The sequence below is a fragment of the Empidonax traillii genome, unplaced genomic scaffold (genome assembly GCF_003031625.1).
Source record: "Empidonax traillii isolate 1590-97213 ecotype Southwest subspecies unplaced genomic scaffold, ASM303162v1 scaffold181:size1721324, whole genome shotgun sequence".
NCBI classification, from domain to species: domain Eukaryota; kingdom Metazoa; phylum Chordata; class Aves; order Passeriformes; family Tyrannidae; genus Empidonax; species Empidonax traillii.
In genome coordinates, this window is record NW_020955374.1 from 722,057 (window position 1) to 750,017 (window position 27,961).

At 37.7% G+C, this 27,961-nt stretch overlaps 1 protein-coding gene across 5 annotated transcripts in view; it reads left to right on the forward strand.

Moving 5' to 3' along the window:
* Window positions 1-27,961, forward strand: part of ZFHX4 (zinc finger homeobox 4) — a 151,553-nt gene that overhangs the window by 28,221 nt on the left and 95,371 nt on the right. For all 5 annotated transcript variants that reach the window (XM_027886173.1, XM_027886177.1, XM_027886174.1 and 2 more), the window contains one exon: window positions 38-540. In XM_027886173.1, the coding sequence (XP_027741974.1) occupies window positions 38-540 (503 nt within the window). The remainder of the gene's footprint in view (window positions 1-37; window positions 541-27,961) is intronic.

Below are 27,961 nucleotides of genomic sequence, written 5' to 3' on the forward strand. Positions count from 1 at the left end.
TCTACTTTCCCTTTTAATTTTTTTTTTTTTCCTGTAGTAAATAATGAGCTGCCGCCTGAAATCCGGCTTGCCAGTGGTCAGCTAATGGGTGATGACCTGTCCCTCCTTACTGCAGGAGAGCTGTCACCTTATATCAGTGACCCAGCGCTGAAGCTATTCCAGTGTGCTGTTTGCAACAAATTCACCTCTGACAGCCTGGAGGCCCTAAATGTGCATGTGAGCAGTGAACGCTCACTCCCCGAAGAGGAGTGGAGGGCTGTAATTGGAGACATCTACCAGTGCAAGCTCTGTAACTACAACACTCAGCTCAAAGCGAACTTCCAGCTCCACTGCAAGACTGACAAACATATGCAGAAATACCAACTGGTGGCTCACATTAAAGAAGGCGGCAAAACTAATGAGTGGAGACTGAAGTGTATTGCCATTGGCAACCCAGTTCACCTAAAATGTAACGCCTGTGACTATTACACCAACAGCGTGGATAAATTGCGCTTACACACTACCAATCACAGGCACGAGGCAGCCCTGAAACTGTACAAGGTAAGCCAGTGACAGCAACTTCAGTCAGCACCAAGTAGGCGAGGAAATTACCTGTTTCAGTGCTTATCAAACAAATGTTTGATTAATTAGCAGAGTAAATGTTTATTGAACATCCGTATAATCAAACAAAAACTATGCATGTTAGTCAGGGAGGAGTGCTCCAGATGAGTCCCACTGATTCTCCCAGGGGCCCATTTAGGATGCACTTTCTGCAAACACAGGATCCGAAAGTTTTTTTAAAAACAGTTCTCTCATAATAAATGACTAGAGGAGTTTTATATCCCTCATAACCTTTTCAGACTTTGTCCGTTACATTTTGTTCAGAAGCTTGACGGAGATTAGGGAAAATTATGACTTTTCCATTCCATGCATAGGGAAGGAGATCACTTTCTGGCATATGTATCTGTTTGCAGCCATAATCTATCACAGCCAAGTTATTTTACATTGGTATTTTCAGTAAGCACATGCAACGTGCCACATTATTACCAAGGATATTCAAAAGTAAGCACTGTCATCCTTTTGTCTGCCCTTCTTTTCCAAGCCAGTAATGATTTTTCACAAACATGAAAGGGTGTGGTGTAGATAAATATGTTAGTAGAATGGCAACTATATTTTTATCTTTACTGGAAAAAACTATGTGGATATAATGAATATGTGGGAGTGATGAATACCATTTATTACACAACTTGTCATGACTTTTTCCAAACCCTAATTATGGGGTAACTTATTTTCTGCAGTGTGTTTACTGGATTGGCTTGATTGTCTTAGTTCATGTACAAAATATAACACATTCATTTCCAAGATGAATAACTTTGTAACTTATTAAAAACTTCTTTTGTCTAAGGGATATAAAAATTCAGGAAATATTGCAAACCATTAGTCACTGTAACAAGCTCTAAATATGATTAGAAAATCCATTTTGCAAGTGTTATCTATTGATTTATACTAGAAATCTGTGATAACTAAACTATCAGGAGTCGTCTGCTGATTACAGCAACTATGCTGGTTTTCTAATTATGTTGAAACCGTGTACACACAGAATAAATACAAAAAAGTCTCAGCAGACCTCTAGTTTATGGAAGAAATAATATTTTTCTGGTGTTCAACTGCATTCAAACGGTTAGTCGGAGCTAACATGCTGCACATGCAGTAACATGGATTTTCATTTTATAACCTGATAGTTGTAACCTTGGTGTATCTGCTATGAACAAAAATGGCAGTAACAAGAGGTTTGATCTATTATATTGTCCCACAATGCTGGCTGCTCTGTTAATTTAATAATGTATTTTATTTAAATTGCTTTATTCCCTAATTCTAGACGGGTGTAGGGGTTTTTTGCGAGCTGGGTTTTTTTTTCCTTTTTTTTTTTTTGAGATCCAAAGTCATGTTGTGAAAGTGCAAAAAGAGCTGAGGGTCTAGTGACACAGTTAGCTTAGTGGCAAAACTCGCTTTAGAAGTTCCTGCTTCCTGCCATCTCTGAAGCCATTCCTTGCACCCTACAGTGATTGTGCAGCCACATTCTAAGTCACGTTTTTTTAAATGATCCATGTTTGTCACTATCTCTTTTTTGGAGTGTTAACTTGGATCATTTCAATGATGTGTTTTATAATGTCACCATTCAGAGAGATGCTACTGCAAATGGTGTCACAGACAGGAATGATAGAATAGGAGATGGGAAGGCCAGCAGCTTTCTTAGGTGGCTTCAGTTCTCCATTCAGAGACTGTTGAAAATAAGAGGCTAGCTGCTTATTTAAAAAAAAAAAAAAGCTGTAGGCATAGCTATGAAATTACATAAACTATCTACTCAAAACAGTACTGTCTCTTCACTCACTCAACCCGATCCCTAGAGAAATCTTGATGAAATATGTTTCAGTTTGCAGCATGTTCTACAAAATATTTGACGTGGGGTGCTAAGGGAGCGAGTATTAGCTCTTAGCCCCCATCACTAAAAATGTCCTGCTTCTGAATCTGCTTCTTTGCCAGATCCTGTTTTGTTAAATGGAGCAATAGCACAATAGTGCCTATGTGATGCTGCTATCATACGTAGTAAATGGCCAGCAGTAGCCTTTGGAGTTCCAGTCTCTGTGTCAGTTAAAGACATCCTGGTGCAAAAGGATTCCATAAACTGTTAGAATAAATATGGAAAAGTATCAGCAGACCTCTAGTTTGAGCAAGAAATAATATTTTTCTGGTGTTCAACCACATTCAAATGGTTGGTCTGACCTAACACGTGCTGCACATGTAGTAACATGGATTTTCATTTTACAGAAGGGTAGTTAAAAGTGTTAAAAGTTTCTGTCCCTGGGGCCTTCTTAGAGAAGCTTTAGCATTTGAACCTCACTAGGTTTAGCAACTCTCTGAAAGCAGATAGCATACACACACACGTACACACATTGTTTTTATATAATTTCATTTTAAGGCTAACTTGAAGGAGAGGAATGTCTCATTTAAAACATCAACTGAGGTATTCGTATTATTTTTTAAGACTTGGGGTTGGCAGTGCAGTGCTACAATATGGCCCAAGTGACCAAAATGTTCTGGATGTGTGTGCTTCATAACAGAATGTAATGCCTCTGTACGTCATCCAGAAAACTTTGCTCTTAATTGCAGGTATACATTCAGGCCTCAAGGTGAAAATAAATGAGATTTTGAAATCTGTTATTTGCTAGCTAACTTGATAGTTTTGTCAGGTCTTGGTCAAGCTGTTGACACCAAGGGATTTGTAAACTTTTCTTCTCTTGATACATCAGATAAACTTTTAGAGCACCTAAGGAAAAAATGAACATTAATTTGCATGAATAATAGATATATGCCTTGGGAGTGATATTGAATATTCATGAATTGTGTTTATATTCAAGCAGCTCCTCTTAACTCTTTTAAAATTAAGGTGCTGTGAATATGGTTTGGCAATAAAAACTTTAATACAAAAACCATCTGAAAGCACAGAGAAAGAATTTGTGACTTTGTTCCTTTGCTTTGTCAAGTACCTCAAAGTTTTTCTTTAGTCATTTATGTTTATTTAAATGTTATTGTTTTATGAATTTTCTTTTTATAAATGTTGCCGTAACAGCTTTATTTCTCTTCCTGTGCTGATGGAATGAAAGGACATCTTTTCATAGCCATGGCTTTTAAAGCAACGATGAACATCAGAGCTTCTCTTCTGAAACCGTATAATTTTAGGCAGTACGGAAATGTCCCTTTTAGAGTTAGATTCTAAATGTGGCAAAGTGAAACCTTTAGCTGTTTTCTAAGTTATTTAAAAAAGAAATGGCCTGATTGTTCCTTACAGAAGTGCAGTATTCAAATGGTGTTGGTAATGCGGCTGCTAGGAACCAGAACAAAGGCGGCCTTACCCTGAGTGAACTCAGCTTGGCCTAAATGAATTTCCCAAAGACTTAAGTTTGGAATTGTGGAGCTCGATGTAAGCAAATTAAACCACAGAAGAGTTGCAAGTTCTTGGCAGCATCCATCAAGAAGCATTCAGTGACTCCATAAGTAAACAGAGAAAGCTTCTATAGCAACAGAGTGCATTTCCATTCTGCAGGAGGAAGCGTTCAGCTTCTGCAGATTTGGGAGGCTGGGGCAGGACGGTGATCTGTCTCCGTGGATGTAAAGTACATATAGCTGGAACTGCTTTTAAAGCAGCCATTTTGTAGCTTGGTCAAATAGCTTTTGATTCGGGGAATGGCATATATCATGTCGCGTGCTTATAAAGTAATTTTCAAATGCTTTTATTAATAAATACATACAGGGTTGCCTTTTTGTAAATTGGGATGGCTGAAGAGCTTACTTAATCAAGTAACTGAGTGGCATGATCGATTTCTAATCACAAATAAATATTTGAAGATAGTCTATCAAAAATGTTATTCAGTTTACTGATAAAAGCTTTAATAGTGCTTTTATATTGGATGTTTACTGCTGTTTACATCACATATCCAACTATTTAGGAGCTCAGGGAAAGTGACAGGCAGCAGTTAGCAGACTAATACTCAGCTATGTGAAAACTACCTTGGTTTTCCCTTTATTGACAAAATATTGATCCATAACACTATTAATGCTATGATTGCCAGTTAAATTTGGGTAGATCACTTTACCTCTTGTGTTCTCAAAAGGCAAAGATATTACCCCAAAGGAATGACCTGATTTCAGTTTAAGAAGGTTAAAGGTTAAAGGTTAGCTCAAAAGCATCATCTGCCTAGCTGCTTAACTTTAAACTGATCAATTTAATGAAAATCTGTTTTGCAGATGGTGGTGTAATGTCTTTGGCAGGATTTAGGCAGCTTTAACATTAGACGCATGCTAGTAAAAATTATTTCTTTATTTGACCAGAACAACACCTTTCCTTTTATGTTTTAAGGTAAAAGGCATGTGGGATATGGTATTTTGGCAAAGGACCCTGCAGCAGAAAGTGTTGATGGTCTTTCCATATGGGCTCAAAAACAGAATACCCCTATGTCTATTGCTGAAGAAACAAACAAAGCTGTATTCATTTTTTTACCATAATGTTTTACTTTGAACCCATAAAAAAGCATTTAAGTCAGAACTGTTCTTGAAAAAGCTTGTCTTCTTTGCCTAGGGTGGAATGCAACAGCATTAACTTTTTTAACCTGGCAGAGCACACTGATTGTCTCTTTCAGACCTTGTATTTGTAGATTAGCAGTATTCTGTTCCCTACTCACAAACCGAGCAGTAATTGTGTTACTTAGCTGTAGATACTATAAATAAGAAGGCAAATTAGTCAATCCAAATGGTAAGTTTTATCTGATGGAGGTTGTCTGAATAAACAAAGAATGAGATCCTTGGGAGTGTAAAGCAGACCTTTGTGTTTATGTCTTCTGAGAATCTGGCCCTCACAGTTTCTGCCAAAATAATTAAGTTTCCACACAAGCATGTCTTTCTATTTTCAGATGTATGCAATTCGAGAGGAATTTCTTGGGCTGCTAATGCAATACTACTATATGTTAGCTTTGTAATTAGCTAGGACTATATCCCTTTACTGAAATGCCTTGTAATATTACACACACAAGCATAACTTGCATGTAAGCAGTCATGAAAGTGGTACCCTTTGTTTCATATTGACTTTCCAACTTATTTAAAAGACAGTTTACAATGAGCCTTTGTTTTGTCCACAAATGATCATAAACATCTTTCTAAAGAGCCCAATAAAATGAGATAATCACAAATGTATAACATCACATATTGAAAGGGTGGAAGAACAAACAGGGCTTTTACTATATTTTATAGGCTGGATTTATGGTCTGTCCTTGGGTCACTTAGGGCCAAGAATTTTCACGGTTAGCTGCTTGGTCCTGCTAGCTAGCATCCTCTGCAGGAAATGCAAATACCGTGCAGCACCTGCTCATCAGCTGGGGTTCTGCACTGCTTTTTTAGAGCAAGGTGTCCACTTCTCTGCTGGTTCAAAGTCAAAAGCTTAATTAGACCAGCTCTTTTTCTGCATCTGTCATCAGCGAAGCAGAATAGTCTGTCTGGATTCCATAATGCTGTTTGCATATTTGGATTTTAAATAAGCCAGGGATATTGAATGCTTTGCTCATCTTTATCACGTGCAGGAGGCACAAGTGGGATTTAGTGCTTAGGTAACTTTAGTGTAACAGTTCCCCAAGGAACACTGCTTGGTTTTTTCTCATTATCCTCGTTCTGGATGAAAGCATCGTTGTTAGGAATTAACAACTGGGAGGGGTGTGAAGTATATGCATGTGGGGACGAATGGACTCACAGCCCAAATCACTTTGTTTGCTTTACTCTGTGTGACATGAAATGTTGGTACTTGATCAGCCTGGAATTAACAGAAAGTCACATTCTTTTCATTTCAATTGTCCTGCACTAACTTTTTAATATAAAATCAAATATCCTAGATATGTGCCAGTCCAATTATTGAACTGTCATTGTCCCAGTATGATGGTAAAAGAGGTCAGGAGATTGTGCAGCATTGATTTGCATAAAAATCATTGTGGAAAGGAAATTGGAATATGTCTGCACATCTGAGGAGCCAAACCATGCTTTGCTTAATCTTATTCTTGTTGTTTGTTTAGGTGAAGAAAACTGTTTTCAGTGATAAACAGAAGTTATTCTAATTTGCTCCTCAACACAAACCTCATGATATAGAGGAGAGAGGATACTTTTTAATTTTTTATAGTACTTATGTTCATTTCAGCTTTTAAATATTTTATGAAATTTAATTTACACTGCAAGTTTTAGTTACCGTGATTCAGATTATGTTGTTGTGCTTACATGTATAAAGAGACACTAGAGTTCAAAGAACACGCTGTCTAGTCACAGATATACATACATTGTGTAGTTAAAGATATCTGTAACGTATATGCCTACTGTATGTACTTGTACACGATAGACAAGTACATTTATTAAAACAAACAAAAACTTGGCTGGAAAAATAGCGATTTCAAACCTATTATTTTCATTACAAATTTAAATTAAAATTGTAGAGAAATAATTTTCACATATTTCATGTTTATTTAATTTGATATTCAGATATTTGGCTCTCAGATGGTCCTGCCTAATGGTTCTTGTAAAAAAAATAGCATACTTTCTATTCATTTTTCCACTAAAACATAAAGGTGCTCTCAAATAGCAGTTTAAAGAGTCCCTGTGTTCTTCTGTTGAAATGCTGCTCGGAATCCCAGTCTGTGTGCTGTCCTGGGTGAGATTGTATAAGGCTGCTATTTGAAAAGAGGCTGTACCAGACTACTTGGACATGACTTCCAATGTGCAGCCTGCCCAGTGGAGCCTGACCTAGTAGCTCCTCTTGGAGAGCAGGAGAAGTGATCGAGGAGGAGAGCAAAAGCAGTAGAAAGAGGATCAGCCTCATTTGTTCAGTATGTTCAGCACAAAAAATGGCTGTATAACAGCTGTTTTTTCTGCCTGGAGTTCTTTCATTTTTACATTAAGAGAAATATGTATTTATTTCTAACTTAAAGTCAAAGTAGAGATGCAGTGTATAGTGTATATAAGAGTATTATGTCAATGGGAGTGCATGTGTATGTGTGCCTTAATAGATTGCAGCTATGGATTTGGCAGCCACGCCCTCCCAGCCTTGCAACATAGATTTTCTTGTTACCCTTAGGAGATTTTAGCTGATATTATGCAACTTACTACAAGTGTCTTCTCTAGAATTGTAATTAGTTTGCCAGACTCTCCCAGGTGAGATTTTTCTCCACGCTCTCTTCCACATATTTAAAAATGAGTAGTAAAAAAAAGAAAAAGACTGAGACACCACGGGAAAGTTATATTTTGATATGCATATGTGTAATTCAGGTTTGCTATTGCTTTTGTTAAGTGATTTAGAAGAAACTTTCCCTTGGTCTATGCATTTGGTAGTTTATCCAGACAAAATGCCAGAATTGTGGTATTGTAGGAAGGTTGATGGGAATTAAACCTCAGAGAGCTCGTATGCACAGGACTGAGATTTAAGCTGTTTGATACAGAACTCTTAAGACTCTATTGGTGCTATATGTGTCTATATTGCTAGACAGACAAATTAATTTTCTGCATTTCTTTTTTTTTTTTTTTTTTTCTCCTTTGGGGTACCACTGGAGCAATGCTCCAGAAAAGGATAAGAAAGGATAGTGAAGAGGCTTCTGTGAAATGCTGAGTAAGGCAATTTCTGTTAGTTTCAACAAGAATTGGGCACAATTCAGGAGACATATTTTATTGGATAAACTTCCATATGTGCTTGTGGGTAAAATACAACACAGTACAACAGGAAATAGATACTAATTACATTAAACACAAGTACAGTTTTTATGTTAATAAACCATAAATTACAAGTGGTAGCTTGTAATATTTTTTGATTCTGATGGTCTGCCTGTTAGACTGCTGTAGTTAAACCAGGCAGATAGTTCAGACCGATCATCATACAAACTCATGCTGATATATAAAAAAAGTGAAGGTTTGCTAAGAACTGCAAGACCTTTGCTTTAAGGACAGCCATGAAGGAGGATGTCATGGAAATGACTCCCTTGGTCTGCAGCGGAAGGTGCCAACCCTGCAGTTCTACAGCAGACAGATACACAGAGAATTGTGCACCATAGCCTCGGGGGAAGCTGCATGTTCTACTCTCCCGGTGGGAAGGAAGGCATTAAGATAATCCTTAGCTTTTAAAGGCAGGAGGCATTGAAGGAAACAAAAATTGAGCAAAGGTAGTCCTTGAATGATGAAGTGTGCAGATTCCCATGCCTTGGGCATCTTACTGCAGTAGCAGCTACAGTAATGAAAAAAATGGTTTTGTCATATACAAGGAGTATGAGCAATACTCCTTGGCTATATGCATGAGTACGAAACTACATATTGCTAGTGAAAACCATGATTGGTAATATACTAACCTTATTCCAAGAGTGAGCATTTGACTGCCTGGGTTACCTAACAGAAATGTATTTTTTTTCTATTTAAAATTGTTATCTTAGAGTGTTAATCAGACCATGCTGTTCACATGATTCTCATGTCTAAATTACATGACTGTGTAACTACTTTTGCATAGTTTGTTAGTGTAGGTTTATTACTGGATTGTCTGCCGGCATATAGAGATAGTGCTCAGGGTTCTACCCAAAGACAGTGTTTATCTGTAGTCTCTGTTCTCCCTTGTAACCTCTCCCAAAGAAGAATATACACTTCTTTAGGCTGCTACTGGAGAAAAGAACCATAGAGCCACCTCCACACATAAAAACAGCATGGAATTTGGTGTTCAGAGATAGTTTGTACCCAGTCTTTTACAGAAGAATTTTACTTTTACTTTAGGTCAGAGAAAGTTCAAGAGCAATCCTGTTGCGATGACCCTGTTTAAAACAAAGGCCTGGAGTGGAAACTATTCTTAACAGAACTTTATAGGGCAATTCTAATGGTCTATATCTCCTCATTTTAAGGTTTTTTTTGACAGATATGAAATTTTTCCTTTGACTTTCTAAGCTTTAGGCCTTTAGGCCCTAAGTTTGGGCCTATATTAGTTCTTGGGTGGGGGAGGTCAGTTGTCTCTAAACAACTTTACTAAGAATGAAGGTATTTTCTGTGGAAAATCCTTAAAAGCTGCAAGTATCTCAAGAATAATAACAGGTATGACTGATATTATCCTTACGCTAAATTCAAAACTCTGGGTCCTGATAGAAAAAGAGAAGGAAGGAAACTTCTTATTCATAAAACCAGAATTTCTGGTGTTGGAAGGGACTTAGAAGGATTATTGAGGCAAACTCCCTGCTCCTTGCAAATCAACCTAAAACTACACCATATGAGTAAGAGTATCATCCAGATGCTCCTTAAACTCTGACAGGCTTGGTGCTGTGATCACTGCCCTTGGGAGCCTATTCCAGTGACCAGTCATCCTCTCAGTAATGTCCAGTCTGAACCCTGATGCAGCTTCATACCATTCATACAACAATGTTCCTATTTTCTATGTAACCTAGACAAAAACTTACTCTATGGGAAATAGATTGAGGCAAAAAAAAAAAAAAAAGTTTTCTAATTGAATAAAGACTTTGTGAATGACCAGAAGCTTGATATTTTTACAACTAGAACAATGAAACAAAGTCTGGTATTCTTGCTCTTTGTGTGCTAGTGATGAGAGCATGGAAAAAGGCTTGCTTTACCACTGAAATGAGACAGCTTTTAGTATCTAGATGTTACTATTTTGGAAACACCCTTTGGCATTTGCAGATATGTATGAAGCTAATGAATGACTGGAAATTAGGAAAAAAAACCCGAGGCCAAACTGAGAGTGTTTTTGAAAACCTTATGTCCTTATTTGTTCAGGAACTTCTGTGACTCAAAATCTTTGACCCAGGAGGAAGTTAGGACCCTGCTGGGATATATCAGAGCAAGATTTTCTGAAGTCAGCTCTCAGATGACAAAGATCACAGGCCACAAAAAATGGTTTAGGACTAATTTTACCAAATTTCTGACCTAGAGTTTGGGCAGATTTGAAAGTACTGCTGTAGTGTTAGTCCCCTGGGACTAACCCCGTTGCAGATGCATCTCAGTAATAGGTGTTGTACTTAGGCTGTGGATATGCTTTGTCACTTTTTGATTTACTAAGATAGTCTCATAGGTCTTGATGAATTGGATATGCTGTCAATGTGCTCTGTCTCTCTTTTCCTATCTCCACTGGTATGTTCTGTAGTGTGTCAGGCTTCAAAAATATCTTCATGACACTTGAATTTCTGTGACTTATGGAACTCAAGGAACGAAAACTCGTCATTAGGGCTGCTTACAGGTATTTTTTGAGAAAGAATTTGCTCTTTCATTGACACTATAGTCTCGGATTTTTTTTTTTTTTTCATTTCTGAAAAACAAAAATAGGTTTGTGGGATCATCATATGTTACGTGTAGAACCTAGATCCAGAAGTCTTGCTAGGGTATTTCTTTTCTTTCAGGGGTTTTACACTGAAGGATTTAAATTCTGTGGCCTCAGCTACCTCAAAAATACCAAACATGATAAGGTAACATGTTCTGGGTAAGCAGAACATTTCGGGGCATACAAAGGACAAGAGCTATGCTGGTTTTGAAGAGTTCTGTATATGTAATAATTTTTATGAAATGGAGGAGAGTTGAGCTGGTAATCAATAAAAGAAGAACTTTGAAATCTCATGCTACAGAGTTTAAGCATGCATCCCAGAGCTTTTGTGCTCTCCAGATACAAAGATTTTGTGCCTTGTGTGTCCACAACAGGAACTAAACAAATTTCTCCCTTACCTCTAGTAGTTGTTTGTCCTTGTAGATTTAGAAGGTAATGTCAATACTGTCTGGACTAGGAAACAGAGCATGGCCTTGGTAAAAAAGAAAATTTGTCCAAGCAGAGGTGAGTGAAAGGTTGACCCCCAGTACATTTGACAGTCTAAATGGACCTTATAGAATTATAATTAAGTGTAACACTTAAACATATGCAGACAGAAAGACATACATATGTGAAGAAATTGTCTTTACATGTATTTAATGGAGTGCCCATAATTGGGAGGGATGAATTACAGTATTGGGAAGAATGAGTTAGAGATGGAGTCTGAAGTTGTTCATGCTCGCAAGAGCACAGAGAGAGATATAATCCAACACTGCTGTTAGGGAGGAAATCACAGTTTTTGGAGACCAAGTTTCTTGCACAGGGAGTGCAGTGAAGGTAAACAAAAAGGCAGGTGTGTGTGCTTATAAAAGTGCACACTTCCCAACACCATAAACAAAATTTAAAAACTATGTGCATCCATACATACTCCAAGCTTCTACATCACCTTCTATAATGTTGTCCAAAAGTCTATATATGTCTGCCATAGTAAAGATTGGGTTTCCGTTTTTGTTCTTATTTCCTTCTCCTAGTTACTCATAATTTTCTCATAGACGCTGTTAGGGCTGAAATTATCAGGATTTGGTCTGGGTGTAAAGAATATTTCTTTTTTCTTTGGAGCACTTTCTGAGTCACTTAATCAAGAAATATCTTTCCAGCCCGTCCTAATGAAAAATACTCCATTGCAAACAAAGTTAGTTAAGTACATTTCATGCAGTGGCTGTCCATAACAGAAGAGAATGCGATTTTAAAAGCAACAACACATTAATAGGCCAACTATGCAATCATTGTCCTATCACAGCAAATTATACCATTAGTCCACGTTATCTAGTCTCTTTGCTACAGACTGGCCCACAACAGTTGCTTCTCAGAGCAAAGCAAAAAAAAAAATAATTTCATGGGCAAATACGGAATAATGTTACTCATACTGGAAAATTCTTTTTCTTCTCATATGTCCTCTGTACTTAACAATGAACTAACATCATATGAATTCAAGTGTATATTTTTTCCCCCACAGTGGTCTTGGGGTAGCCTTATAGGTACACAAACATCAAATCAGTTTATAAACTGAATACTTGGCTCAATCACATGTAGTGGGAAGGAGTTCAACAGGTCAATTTAACCTGCATATAAATATAATTTTTTCAGCTTTAAAACATTTCTAGCATTAATTTGTTAAGTTTTGTTTGTTTTTATTCATCTGGTAACAGAACAGGAAAGATCATGTGTTCTTATTCGCTTTGTGGTCTTTCTACATAATTTTTATAGTTTCATAATAATCTTTGTGATTATTTTATGGTCCTTTTATCATGCCTCTCTTTTATTTACACGTTTAATGCACCAAAGAATTTCAGTCTATTCAGTGCTGCTTTTAGTGGAATTTTTTCCACATTTCTGCTAATCCTGTCACTGATCTCTGAACTCCTTTACTGCTGCTGAATTTTTCTTGAGATACATAGATATTCCAGAACTGAACACACTGTTCTCAGTGGAACTGTATGATCTTACTGTCCCATGCCTGGTGCATCCAAAAATATAATCTGCTTTAAACAAATGCTATTGCATTCTGTGCTGGAAATATGTTGCCTTTCATTACATGTCTCTTCCCACGCCCCCCACTTCATACTGATACTGAAGTGTCCTAGAGTGGTTGCATTTAACTTAGACACCAGTAACATGTTTGATTGATTCAAAGTATTCCTTCCAGTATAAGTTTCCTTGGATTTATTTGTCGGTAGTGAATTTCTTATGCATTCTCAGCTATCTTGAAAACTACCTGGCATTCTTGATGGTTCTTTGGCTGCTCTTGCCTGGCATGAATTCATTTATGACTTCTGCAAGATCAGACCTAGTTTGATGTTAGAAGACACAGCGATAACTTGTGGTAAATGGCCTGTTAGTTCCTCTAGCTTCTTTTCTATCTGTCAGTTTCCAATCCATGAGTTGTTTTACCTCTGTTTTAGGTGCCTGCATTAAGTGGTTAGGGTGCTTCCTGCATAGCCAGCTGAGAGCTAAAAACTCCAGCTCTGAATTACCCCATGGAAGAATTAATTTCCCCCTAATATTAGGAGAGTGGAGGAAAAAAGCATCCCCTTACCCCCATGTCACCTTTCTGTCTCTTCAGGTAGCTGCCTCCTGTTGCTTTCCCACACGTGCTGCTCTACAGAGTGACTTGGGGTGCAAATGCCTGTAGGCAGTTAACTATTTGCTGAGCCTGAAAACAGAAATAACTAATTAACCATCAATCTGCAAATATTTACCCCAGACATCCATTTACTGGTACAAAATAGAAGAATTTGTTTCTGCACCTGGTCTGCAAGGCCGAGGCATAACTGAAATTGGCTCTTTGTAGTTTGCTCTTTTTATATTGTTCAGTGCTAACTTTAATGTGTTATTGATTGTTATTAAGGTACACCATGAAATACAGATGGGATGTCTGTTGTGGTTGAACTCATACTGTGGGAGCTATGTTGACTTTTGGATTGTTCTGGCCTTCATGCTGCTTGACATTAAAACTTTTCACATTAGGGTTTAGAAGAGGAAAAAAAAACATATAGTAACTAAGTTACCCTGTATGTAGTGTGAAGTAATGTGAAAATATGATGCCAAATGCCCTCCCCAGCAAGTCAGCACAAAGTCTGAAATGAAATACTAATTTCAGAGCAAGCCAGGAAGTTCCCAATTCCCTGTGTGAGTATATAAAAACACTAGTTTTGGACAGTCACTACCTGAATTTAAATTAACTGTGCTACCTGCCAGTAGAGAATAAAGTGATACAAGCGGAGGGATTAGGGGTCTGATTTTCAAGAATGCTTAGTGCTAGTGGCTCCTGCTGGTGGCATCCCGGGATCCGAGGTCACACTCAGGTGGTGATCAGCTTCTCTGTGCTGACTGCCAGCCTCTGTCCTTGTACAGCCCTCTTGGCTGGATGTATTGGCTGGTTTGAAATACACAAAAATTGCATCAGAGGATCAATTACTGCTGAAATGTCACTACTGAACCCTGCAGTAGTGCTAATTAGTTAAAGCCAAAGAGGCATTTATCTTGGCAGTAGATCACTGAATATTTTTTTCGCAAAATTAGGTTTGAGATACTTTAAATTCTTCCCCCTCCCTCTTTCTGAAAAGTTAAAGTATATAAATGTTGAGGGGTTTTTTCCTTTTTTATTTCCTATACCCTCACAGAATGCAATACTTCTAAATGGTTCTTGCTATGTCCAGCAGTTTGCATCTTAGAATAATATACTTTTGTTTGAAACTCTTAAAGAGGGTATTAGTCATTGGAGAAAATTTGAAATAAGGAAACATATGACAAACACACAGTCACAGGACAACCCTTTCTAATTTTGGCTCAGGTCCCTTTCTGCTGTTAATGGGGCAAAAGAAACAGGGCATTTGATGCAAGTGCCCTGCAGTGGGGGAGGGCAGTGTTGTTCCGCTTGTGCCAGGGAGTCCCCAGCTGTCAGGTAGCCAGCTGTGTGTGCACTGTCCTTCCCACGGCATACCACTCAGGGCTGTGTCAGGAGAAGGACCAGGAAGGTCAGTAGCTATAGCCCATGTAAGTGTGTCTGTGATGAGGGTGAGATCCCCGCTGCACAGGGAGACATGGGTAGCTCCCAGGCAGACTCGGCTCAGCAGGATGGTGGTGACTGCAGGAAGCTTTTTATCTGGTACAGAAAGGCAGTGGCTGATGTCACAAGCTGCAGGGTCTGACTGCAGTCCTGTGTTTTGATCCCTTGCTCAGGTAGGTTTCATTTCTCATGTGCTCACCTTGCAGGGAGCCTGGGCTGTGTCAGAGTGTTCTGGACTTGATCAACTACTGCAGTTGTTTCCGAGCACCAGTTGTTCTTTTTTGGTGCTAAAACATAGACCAGGCTCTCATTCCCACATCCCATCCCCCAGCTTTTCATCTAGCATTTAGTCTTTGGTGAGGATTATTTCCTCAATTTGCCACAAAGATACTCAGCTGCCAATGGCATGAGTAGAGTCTGTGAAGTTTCTTTAGTGTGAGATAGGTCATATTGTTAAACAAAAGTCAAAATATTTACAAAGATACAGGAAAAACACAGGGTTTTTACGGGTTTTTGTCCTTTATAGAACTTGTTTGAAGCTTTAAAAACATTGCTTGTTTCCTATTAAAATGGTGATGAGAGGAAAGAGTTGAGAAGAACGTAGGCCAAATCCATCTTTGTTGTAGCATTGCTAATCTCAGTAGTATTACTCCAAGGATGGAGTAGTTTTCCAAAACAACTGTGTTTCTTAGCTTGTCAATTGACTGGGACATGGCTCTCCTGTGGTTTGACTATTGTGGTTTGTCACTACTGTGAGAAATTATCCAGTTCAAAAAGTTCTGTTATTTGGGTAATTTCTTGCTGAAATTGATGGTTACTGTTTCTGTTTTTCTCCCAAAGTTTATTTCTAGGCTTTTCCATTTGTGTCTGGTGCTCTAGATAAAAGACTAGTCACAAAGGAAGAGTCAGAGAAACTGCTCTGCAAAGAGGATGTTTAAAAGAGGAGACATTTTTAATTTGGAAGTGTTTACCCTCTCATGAAAGCAGTTTAACTGTTTGATACAGAATGTGAGTTGATATAGTAAAATCCACCTCCTAAATAACTTTTACAGATCAAAACAGGTTACTGGGTATTGATAACTGTGACGTACTTTGTGGGTGAGCATACACACTGAGACACTTCATCTGTAGCCCATTTCTCCTCCTAAATTATTCCACATTTCTGAGCATTTTTAAAGCAGCTACTATTTAAAACTAAAAAGCTTCAACCCTGAAGTGCCCCAACCTGTCAGAAACATTTCCTCCTTTACCTGAAGCTTGGAATTTCACTCCAAAATGCCAGCTCCCTCAGGACTATGCATAGTGTCATCCTTACTTCATGGTTTACTCTTTTGGAACCTCAGTTGCACACGCAGTGTATTACCAGTGTGTACTATATCATCTTCTTCCTGCTCTACCAACATCTCTACGTGTCTATTTTTCACATTGCCCTTTGCATTGGGAACAGTGTCATTTCTGCAGCACTTAGCCTGATGTCTTTCTTGCCAAGCCCTACACTACTTTGTATTTTTTCTCTTTTCTGTCAATAACCTTATCTTCCTCTTTCTCTTGTGTATGTGAGTGTGTTTATGTGCATCATCAAAAATTAATTTCTAATTATCTGGGATGAGTGCGATAAAGGTTTTATTGTCTCAAACTCAAGTTGGCTATGTTGTTTTAAGTGATAAATAAAAAGGCATACTGACTATCCCACAGGAAACTATCATGCATTTTGAACCTCCTGCATATTTTGCATTAGGAAAAATAATATAGAAACTTGTAGGATGATCTTTAACTGTATCAATACTCTTTTTGCATATGATTGCATGTACCAAGCCCAGCTCCGCTAATATTAAGGGGGAAAAACACCGCTGTGACTTTGTGACTAATATATTTTAGAAACGTCTTACATTTTTCCTATAATAGCTTTTCCATGCATAATAATGTTTCAGTTCGAAGGTCTGACTTCTCAAGGCCTGTTAAAACTAAAAAACAAGTACTACTGTCATTCTCTTGGAAAACTGGAAAATTCCTGCTTCCAGTACTATGAAACTCCTTTTTCAGACTCACAGATCATGAGACTAACACATCATTGGTAGAAGGCCCATCCCGGGTGTTGGCCCAATGTAATCTGAAAGGAAACTATTTCATATGAAAGAAAGGAAAAAGTCTTGATGGTGGTTTGTAGCAAAAACAAACACTGACAGCTGATTTAAGCTAACTGGGCTGGGAGAATTAACAGCAATTACCCTTGGAGACAATTTTAGGTCTTGTTTCAAGCACAGAAATTTTGTTTGCAACATCTAGTATGCAGCTGAGACTTCTCTGAAGACCACAGTCCTTTACCTTTCACATGACAGGTGTAGAGGTGTGCTTTGGGAGGTCAGAGTGCTCCTTGTGAAGTATGCTGGACCTGGGCTGGTTTTACAAAATCTTCCATGTGGCATCAATAGGCTGGGATGCCAGCAAAATATCTGATACAATAGTTCCAACCACGGTGTTTCATTCTATTTTAGGTATAACCAGTAGGGGCACATGTAAATGATTATCTGGCTACATACAGGTGTCAGAGCAGGGCTTTATAGCTACAGTACATATCCTGATGAGACTCTGTGTTGTTGTTTAGCTGGGGTAAATTTTTTCTCAACTCAAGCAAAAGGTAAATTTTCCAATGACTTTGGTGGAACTAAGATTTCACATGGCACTAAAATCTGTGCTATATAAAGCTTTGTATGCATACGCTTGTGTATAATATTTATCACAAGCATGTAAAACTGTGTTTCTGTATATTTTATCAAGTTATATAAACTATGTTTAAACCATCTAATATGCAGATGCCCAGAATGAATGAACTAAAAAATCTGGATAGTAGTAAAATACTCAGAGAAAGTAATGGGGAAGTGTTTTTCACAATTGTAATATTGATAGGTTTTGTTTCCTTTATCAGTTGCCTTCCCCTACTGTAAAATCATGTGGGTTTTTTTCTAGTTGCATCATTTTTCAGCTACAAATGTTTTACATTATAAAATTGTGTAAAAGAGACTAAAATTGGGAAGCAGAAGAACAGATAATCTGAAGATTTAAGTGCTTTGGGCTAACTTCTCTCACCAGCTTTCAGAGATACAGAGGGAGACTGTATCTGACATCTAACATGCTCCCTGACTGACATCCAGTGCATACTGTATAATTGCCAACCTGCTTCTCCAAGTGCCTTGAAGATTACATTTTTTTAATGTCCCAATATTAATAACCAGATGTGATCTTCTTCCTGCCCAGGGGTCAAACTAGCTGGCCAGGTCAGGCTGTTTGTCTGTGTGCACAGACTGTGAAGTCTATTCAGAATGACAGGTATGGGGGGGCGGGGAAGCGGGTAGGGTGTTAACCTCAAGACCACCAAAAGGGACTTCTCCCTGCTGGGAACAAAGACCAGCAGGAGCTTCAGCCTTTTTCAGTACTCCTGGGATTTTAACCAAGTGAACAAAAGACGAAGCACAGCTGAAGAAATGCTCTTCACAGCTGATACATAATTTAAGATGTTCAGTTACAAACAACCGGATATGTATTTGTGATTTCATTTGAGCACTGTCCAATTATCTGCAGTCAGTTAATATTTTTGTATGTATAGTTTCTGTGTGCTGCCTTATATGTTCAGAAGACACTCAATTGCCAGAGTTTGAATACATGCTATCCTAGAAAACAGCCCTAGTACTTATTAAAGAAATAGCATGAAAACACTAGCAGTTGCTAGGGAGTATTTTGTACCTATATTTGCCGGTCTATGTGTAGAATTATTTTATAATATGATATAGTTTCATTAAACAATATTCTAAAACCATTTATTCCTCACTCTCTCTTTTTGTTAGGTAAAAAAAATTCAAAAGAAGAAGCTATTTGTTTCCTAATTGATTTTCTACGTTAGTTGTTCATTGAATAGATAAGTAGTGCCTGTGATATTTGATTACAGAGCAAGGCACCCATTTAACCTTCCGTTCTTTCCTGGCCAGGATTTCAAATACAATACAACGTTCCTCCCTTAGGCTCAGTAGGATTAGACTGCTAGCAGTAATCCCTGATGCTATGAAATAGACCTGATAGAACTTCAACTCACTTGTTTAGGATTATGCTCATGAATTTCAGTCATCTAGTTGTATTAACCCTTTGGGAACTTGCATGGTTTATGTTGCTATAAATAAGAAAATATAACAAACAATGGTAGATGCATATCAAAACTTATGTTTTTTACAGAATTCACTTTTACTTGGTGATCAAAAAGTAAAATTCACATTGAAACGAGTTTAACTCCTATAGTATCAATCCTTGGAGTTTCTTTTAATTCTAATGTTCAGATGTCTTTTGCAGTTCAGCAGTTTAACAGTTCAGTCTCAATTTGTGCATTGATTTAAAAAAATTATGTAAACAAATTTTAGTTCTCAGAGTTGCATGACAAGGGCAGACAAGTGATCTCTGCTAACTACAGAGCATCAGTGCAGAATCTCCCAGTATAATGACTTGAATGCAAGCATCGTCCTGTGGTAAAGAGGAGGGGTACTGTTACCTTAGGTATCATTTCCTGGCTTTTCTGCTGATAGCAACAATCCTGATAAGGACAATACTGACTTATGATGACTTATACCCAGTCAAAAAGCGGAGTGAGAGCGCTAGAGCATTTCTGATGGACCACTAGACAGCTGGTGAATCAATCCAGATTTGGACTACTCTTTTGAATTGGTGACTTCTATTTAAATGCTGATTTTTCATCTGGTCAAATCACTATAGGGAATAACTGTGCTATCAATAAGAAGAAATAGACCTTTTCTTTCTTTCATTTTCAGGATCCTAAAACCCACCAATGAAATAAATATTGTTTCTTATTACCTTACTAGTTCTCTTAAACTGTTGAATCTTTAGTTCAAAGACTCATTAAATATTCATGTGCATAACTAATTATATTGATTACTGAAATGTATATACATATATGTTTTAGAATATTTGAAGTCAATTACAATGAAAAATTGTGGAGAATTTGACTTGGGAACTCCTATGTACTCTCACTTTCTTGATACACGATAGAGTCAAATTAGGACTGACTGAATATGCACATTCAGGCATCAATTGGTTGAACTACTGTCACTTCTATACACCTGCATGGGGAATTGCTATATTTAAAGGCCAGATGACAGGCAGAATCAGTGCTACTAGCTGCACTTGATGACAGAGGCATCAGGGCATTTCTTTACCCCTTAGACACTATTAAAGCATGCCTATTATTGCAGATCTGTCGGATACTTTTGATACATTTGATGATAAAGTGGTATTGATGAATAGCTGAAGGCCATGAGAGCAATAAATGAAGTTACTCTTGAGTGATTCCATTCTTTTTTTGCAGGAGGGCTCAGGATTGGGAGCGGTTTGGGGTGGTTGTTCATCAGCCTAGTGGGTGCATTCATGTGTTCCCATGTGGAGTATTGCTGAGTTCTAGTCTGTCACCCTTCTTGATTAACATATGCTCAAGGCCATTACAGGAGAATCATCTGTGCTTCAAGTGGGGGTGTCTCCAAGATGCAGATGATTTTCATTTGCACAACTGTTTCATTAGACTTGGATGGTGGAATCAATTGTCTGACTGTATCTTGCCAGGGGTTTGGATATATCAGCTGTGTAAACTGAAGTCATTCTGGTAGGATTCAGAGCTGGTAGGAATGGCCAAGGCAGCATTGCATAGCTGTCCCACAGTCATAAGCCTTGTGATTCTGGCTACCGAGGTAACCCAAGGAATGATGAGTATCACTTCGTCATTTATATATATGTCAGGTTGCTAAACGTGTAGATGTTGCTTCTCTTTCAAATCGGCTTCTCTCAAATTCTTTTGTCTTAAAAATATCTTCCAAAGCCTTCTCAGTCCTGCTGCTTGCTTCAACTTCCAGTCAGTTTCAATATTTAATACATTTAAACTTTTGTGCTTTGTTGGTTAGTTTTGGTTTGGCACGTGGTACATTTCTGTTCCCTGATTGATTGCAAATGTACCATTAGAAATTGGCTCTTTCGTGAATGCTCAGTTTACACATTCAGAATGTGCTTTCCCTGGATATTCTGCAGTATATATTTAAACGTAGCCATTTCTGAAACAAATTCCTTGCTTAGGTCAGCAGATTTAGTATGTAGAAATTTGTGAAGAGCAAACAGCCAAGAGGTGGGGCATAGAAGGAACTAATTCAGGAATTTCAGACAAATATGTCCACTATTTTCCACCTCTCTGTCTGTTGTTTTAATTCTAACTACAGAACTTGCAGAACTTAGTGGACCATACTTTGCCACCTTCCAATTTGAGGCGAGAGGTAAACCTCTGAAGTTTTGCGAGTTTTGAGCTGCCAGGAAAATAGCCATCTATCTGTTAGTCAGTGCTTCTGACAGCAAGTATTTTGCAGGTGCTGTCCCAGTTCTATTCCAAATCTCACAACTGGTTTCTAGTTGCAGTTCCAATCTTTCAATCTATAAACACTGAAATGAGTCGAACCCCAAATCTCTCTGAAAACCTCGCTTCATATACATGATTCAGATGAGCTAGCAGTTCCCTGGATGAAATCTCAAAGATACCTGGAAGCTTGTGTTTTCAGAGAGTGATTGGCAAATGGAGAATCTGCTCTCTCGCTTTCTTGGACAAAATTTGTAATTTTCAATCATTCCACCACATAGCAAATTGCACTTGTCTTTCAGTTTCTTACAGGATAAAGGGAATAAAGGGTGCCCATGTTGGGCCAAGTTTGTTCTTAGGTGAAAAAAAAATTTTGGTGTCTTGGATATTAGATTTATTAATGTACTTTTACTTAGCAAAGAAAGAAAAGGTGACGTGTGTGTGTGTGCATGTGTGTGGGAAGGGAATCTTATTAAGTCTAAATAAATAGACTGTAGGAACCATGGTAATACTTTACACTTCTGTAAAGCCTTTATTCAGAAGCTTTCAAAGTGTTTTAACAATGTTAATTAAATTCAGTTCTCCTTCATTCTGTGTTAGTCCAAGTGCATATAGGGCCATCTTCATGTACATACTGGTAGAGTGGAAGGAAGCTTGTGTTTAATTGTGTGCAGCAGCATTGCTGTATTTTCAAGGCAGGTGAAAAAAAAAAAAAAAGAAAAAAAAGCTGTATTCAAGTGAAACTGCACAGGGAATTGCCTGTAGGTAGGCAAAACATAATTACAAGTTGAAATTTGGCCAAGACATTTGTCTTAACACTCTTCCTCCTTTGAAAAAAAATGTGCCACGTACTTAATAACTTTATTAAGTACAAGTGGTTGTGAAATCTGTTCTTTGTTTCAACCAAAAGAAAACATTTCCTAACAGGACGGTGCTGTTAAACACCAAGCTAAGGCACTGAGTCATTACTAATTTAGACAGAGAGCAGCATCAATGAATTACCAAAACTCTTTTTTGTAGCACTGGTGTTTTCCTTGGAGATCTCCCCTCCAAGTATTGACCCTGCTTTAGCCTGCGAGATCTGAAGGGATCACAGCACAAGGTGGTATGGCTTAGGGCTGTATATAAAATGATGAAGGAGAGAGTGAAACCCAGCCATGTGCTCACTTTACTCGACACTGTAGTAGGAAAGGGAGGTGGCATTTGGTGAAACTCAGAGCTACTCTTGTTTTCTGCAGTAAATAATCAGCCTGTGAAATTCACTGCTGCAGTGGGGGGTTATCCGGATAAACAGTTTATCAGGATTTTTAAGAAGGATAAGGGCATGAACATTAATGATGTTTCTGATTATGTGGGCTAAAACAAAAAGATACAAGAATGTTAGGTTCTCTATTATTATTGTTTAAGTCAGGATATAAACAGGCTGTCTTCCGGGGTCAGGCAAGGATCCCTCGTCATACTGCACATTCATTTTGGCTGTTGAAGAGCTGTATTTGTACCCCGCTTTTCTGTGGATCTGACATTAGCTGCTTGCATAGACAGCATGTCAGAGTAGCTGGGCCAAGGGTATGATTCATAGTGTTGCTCCTGCGTTTCCATCTCTCTGTCTCCCTCAGTGACTGTTCTCAGAGGACAGCATTAAACTTCAAAAATGAATACCAGAACTGAGTGTTTCAAATGTAAATAAGATGCCTTTCTGTTCGCAATTTTAGTCTCACTAAGGCAAGGTACTACTCTGACAGTAAACAACTGAATCTGCATGTCTGGGTTATTTTTTTTCTTTGTCAACTTATCACTCAGCGTGGGAGAGGAGTGTCTGCATCATAATTAGTGTTTCATTTATTTTATTTGGAAGTACAGACAATAGACAGAAAGGGCCATTTGGCAACTAATTAATTTGCTTCTGTTAAAAGAACATGACAAAAAGTTTCCCTTCAGATGAGTATTCATAGGCTGTGGACTTGGATTTGAGTAATAATTCATCAGCATTACTCCAAAGATAATGTGATATCCTCAATGCAGCTTGTCAAGGTATAGGCTTTGAATATATTTTTTAAAATGACTATTAGAAACACTTGGATCATTCTAAGACCGGTTATGATTCAGTACCAACAAGATCTCCCCATGTTTCTAGGAAGCACAATTTTATTCCACCTCTTGGAAGAGAAAGAGGCATCTGCCACCTGGCTCTTGTGATAGCTAGTTCTGCAGAATCCACTTGGCAAGATGTGAGATATGGCTTGATTCAGATTACTGTTTTTTGCATTGCAGTAACATGTTAAATCTGTGTGCTAGCCATAATTAATTGTTCTGTACACTCTGCTCTGAGCAAGGATTAGGAAGACAGGCTCCAGTGTTGTGAATGTTATTATAAACAATCCAGAAATGCTGAGGTTGTGCGCAGATAGCTGTCAGGATCTGGACACAGCAACTCTCCAATGCTGGCCAGTCAATCTGTGGAAGCCAGGTCTTAAAGGGAATAGGGAAAGCAAAGGTAAGATGGTGCACTGCAGGGATTTGTCCCTGTACAGAGCTGGGAGATGACAGGGCATATGCCTGGACTCTGCCTAGGAAGCACTACTGATTTCTATAACACAGGCAGTGTGGGGGAGAACAGAAGATTTGAATTGTAAGAGGAGGATCAATCTTCTTCAGGGAGGGGCATGTTGTTGAGCATGGTATTTTTCACTTTTCAGTACTTCCTCTTTCCCTGCACATCGTTAATAGTGTGCTGGAGAATTCTCAGACTTTAGTATGTCAGTGGGCCTTGAAGAAGAGCTGTGGGAGGTAAAAGTATTGCTTGACCCAAAAGAACAGGAAAGCTTAATCTAGTAGAAAGGAAGAAAACACATTGATTATTTGAGGAAAGACTTCAAAGGGAAAATCGAGATGTAATTTTTCCAGGCATCCAAACCATGATGGTAAAAACTACAGAGCAAAAAACATTGCCCCAGACAATGCTATGTAGATCCTGGAAGGTGAACTGTTGTGGAAGCCAGTCAAAGGCTTTCAAATAAGGGCTTCTTCAAATAAAGTCCAGATAGCAGGAGAAACAAGACTACTGTAAAGTAAAAATGAGAACGAAACCTTTTTATTAATGCTGTTCAGTGAACGTACTAACATTTAATCGGCTTTTAACATACCTACCTCACGTATCTCCACAAAGAACTGTAGTTAATAATGCTGGTATTACAAGTTAGATAATTGCAAATATTAATTGTAATAACATTGTAATGTAAGCACTGTAATGCACCTTTTAATGTCAAATATCCTTGTAGAGGAATCAGATTTTTCTTTGTTATTTCTAGTCGTAGCCAGAGGTGTGTAGAAGGGGGAGGGGAATAAGGATTGTTTTAATCCCCAGGTCAGACATGGGTATGTGAGTGGGCACTGCCATGCAAACCAGCTAAATCTATTATTCTGAAGCAATGCACAGTAGCCCCCAGTATGGATAATGATAAATAATATTGACCTAAAACAGGAATGATTTTAAGCTACCTTTACTTATCCAGCTTTATGGAGATCTGGAAATAAAAGTTGATTTTACTTTGCATCAGTCTGTACCTATGGTTCATTAAATGATTTAATATACTTAGAAGTGAGATGTCCATTCTCTTAGTCACTTTTTTCCCCTTGTCTTACACATTGTCTCAATAACTTAGAATAAATTGAAAATAGACATGCCAATAACATTAAAAACAGAATGTAAAAATAGTATTTACATTTACTGATCACATCCCCAAAGATTTGAACCAAAGCTGTTCAAAACAAAGGAGACTCTTTTAAACTTTCTCCTTTTTACAACTGTCCTTCAAATCAGGGCTTCAAACCCGAAATAACACAGTTGCATTTGCAGACAGTGTCAGGGAGAAATGACAGATTCACTGGATACTGACACAGTAGTAGGGTTTGGTGGGTTTTTTGTTGGTGGTGAGTTTTTGTGTGTGTGTGTGTGTTGTGGGGGTTTTTTTTCCTTTTCTTCTTTATTTTTCTTTCTTTTCTGTAGCAGTGGTACTTTTAGGTTTGGCTCGAAGGATTTTGGTAGTTAAGACAAAGAAGAAGCTTTTGTCTCAAAGGCTCACAAAGTTCAGCCCCTTCAACAGAAAAGGTTTCATTTTAGAAATATTGCAAGCTTTTTAATTTTAAGTGATGAGCCAGGCTTTTTGAAAATATGGCTGATGTAATCACTAGGTAGTAATATAAGGAAATAAAAAGTATCTCCTCAACCATCCCTTTTATGTCATACAATAGTAAGTTGAGGTTCCTTTTTTTTTTTTTTTAAGTGGGTGTGCAGGTCAGTTTCTTTTTCCCCTCAGTGAGTGTGATAGGAGTTAATCCTCCAGCTGTTACATAATACCATGGTCCCCCAAAACTCAGCAAGGAAAGCTCAGCTGATACAAGACTGTGCTAAGACGACTCTGGTTTTCCTTTTTTTTTTTTTCTTTTTTTCATTAATGCAGATGCCAGATGACATATCCAAATAAGCACTTCAAATATGCTTGGTAAAAGTTTATTAATAGATGTTGTTAGTGCTCATGAGTGCTCCTGTTTCTCAAAAAAACAGTGGTTGCTTATTAAAGACTAGAGACAGAACATTTACTTAAATAAAATTGTTAATAAAGGACATAAAGACTTGTTTCTTTCTATTGGTATTGGTCCATGAATACTTCATGTGCTATTTTAAGGTTTAGAGATATTTAGTCAGACAAACCCTGCAGTCTGAAATAGGCATGTACCTTATTATTATTATTATTTAAACACTAGCCTTTTATATTTGGAATATTATAAAACATTCTTGTCCTCTTCATAAAATTAAAAACATCTGTTATGGCTTTTAAGTTAAAATATTGTGGACATGAAAGTCTGGTGATAGGTCGGTCTGCCATTTTGAATGGCTTTTAAGCTGACAGTGCACCTTGCACCAGTGAGACTGTGAAAACAAACAAAAAAGGCAGATGGTTCATTTAGTTTAGTAATTGTAATTTGTTGTTCATTAAAAGCAATTCCCACACAGGCATTCTCTATGCAGATGGAGTATATAAAAAATTTTATTCTGCCAACCTGTCGTAATAATTATTTTTGTTAGTGTAATTTGCACCGACATTTGATAGGCAGTTGATTAGAGCAGTATGGTTTCATCAGAATTAAAATTAATTATAAATTTTGCTGCTTTCATTAGTGTGCTTTTATAACTATCATGACCAAGCAGCAGGGGTTTGGCTCTGAAATACTGAATATCACAGCAGCATTTGTTGTGTGCGTTTTTTTTCTTCTTGAGATGATTGAACCTTTTAATTGAAGGGTTTGTGTTTGGAAGACGTTTTTTATACCTACGGAAGATGAAAATTAGTGGAAAAAGTGTTTTAGGATGATTCTAAAATATGCTTTTAATGGAGAAATGTGCAGAGTTAAAAAAATAAACTCATTTACTAAGCTTGAGATGTTTTTCAGTCTTCTTAAATGTAGTGATAGCATTTTAGCTCCACACATTCTGGTAGGCAGAAAGAAACCTTATGACCAGTCATAAAAATTTCTTTACAGGTAAAAAACTCTTATTGCCTAACAGATTTTGTACAAGGATTTTGTTTACCCTTTAGAGTATAAACTTACGTTAAAGGAACTTCAGAAGAAGGAAACTAGTGCCCTCTTGATGAATATAATTACAGAGTTGCTCATTTTGACAATCATGATAAAGTTGTTCTCTCCTAGATGTCTTAAGTTGTGAAAGAATTCTTCAAAAATAAATACTGGCACATCTTGATACAAATGTAGACAGACAATTCTCATGGCAAATCTGAAGGGCTGAGTGCAGCATAGATATTTTACCTCACTGCGTGGTGTTTCACTTCTATCAACCTGCAATATTAGGAAGTAGATAACTGCTGAGTGTAAAATACAGACTGCAGTTCTATGTGTTTACTTTTAGTCTTTTATGTCCCAGTATTTTTGATGGTTTATCTGTTTTTTTCCTCCATTGCAATAGAATATTGGTAAGGCAACAGAATGGACAGTGAGGGTCGATGTCTTTGTCCTATTCAAGTCAATGGCAGCTCCATCATTAATTTCAGTCGTTCCTTGTAACCTATAGAAAACCATAATATTTTAGAGACATATCTGAATAGAGTATAGCATTTTTTTCTTCTAGAGACTAGGCTTATTTTATGTTACAATTCTACTTCTTCTGAGGTACAATATCCACTGGGGTGTAATTCCCCTTAGAGTTGCAACTGTTTAATTCAGAAAATGCTTGACCCATTAATTTTCAGTAATACATTTTTCTCTCAGAATCCTAAATTTATAGAATTATCTATATCTAGGAATCAGGCTGGGAAAAGTAGAGAAATTCTTCTGGTTTGTAACTTGACTCTTGTTTCTGCAAAATATGAAAGAGACAGTGTTTATTGTAGTCAGAAAAATAGTTGGCATGATTGTGCGTAAGTGAAGAATCTCTGGATTGTCTCAAAGTGTTAGCTGCCCATTTGCAGACAAGCAAGCTTTTAGTGTGCAATTTAGGTCAATGGATAGAGGGGAGAAGATGTGTTTAGGCGACAGATTTTAAATCACCATAATATAAATATGCTTCCCTTTTCATCCGGAATTTGCTTTCTTTCAAGGTAATTTAGTGGAGCAGACATGCACTTATGCCTGTCTTTGTAATTTTAGG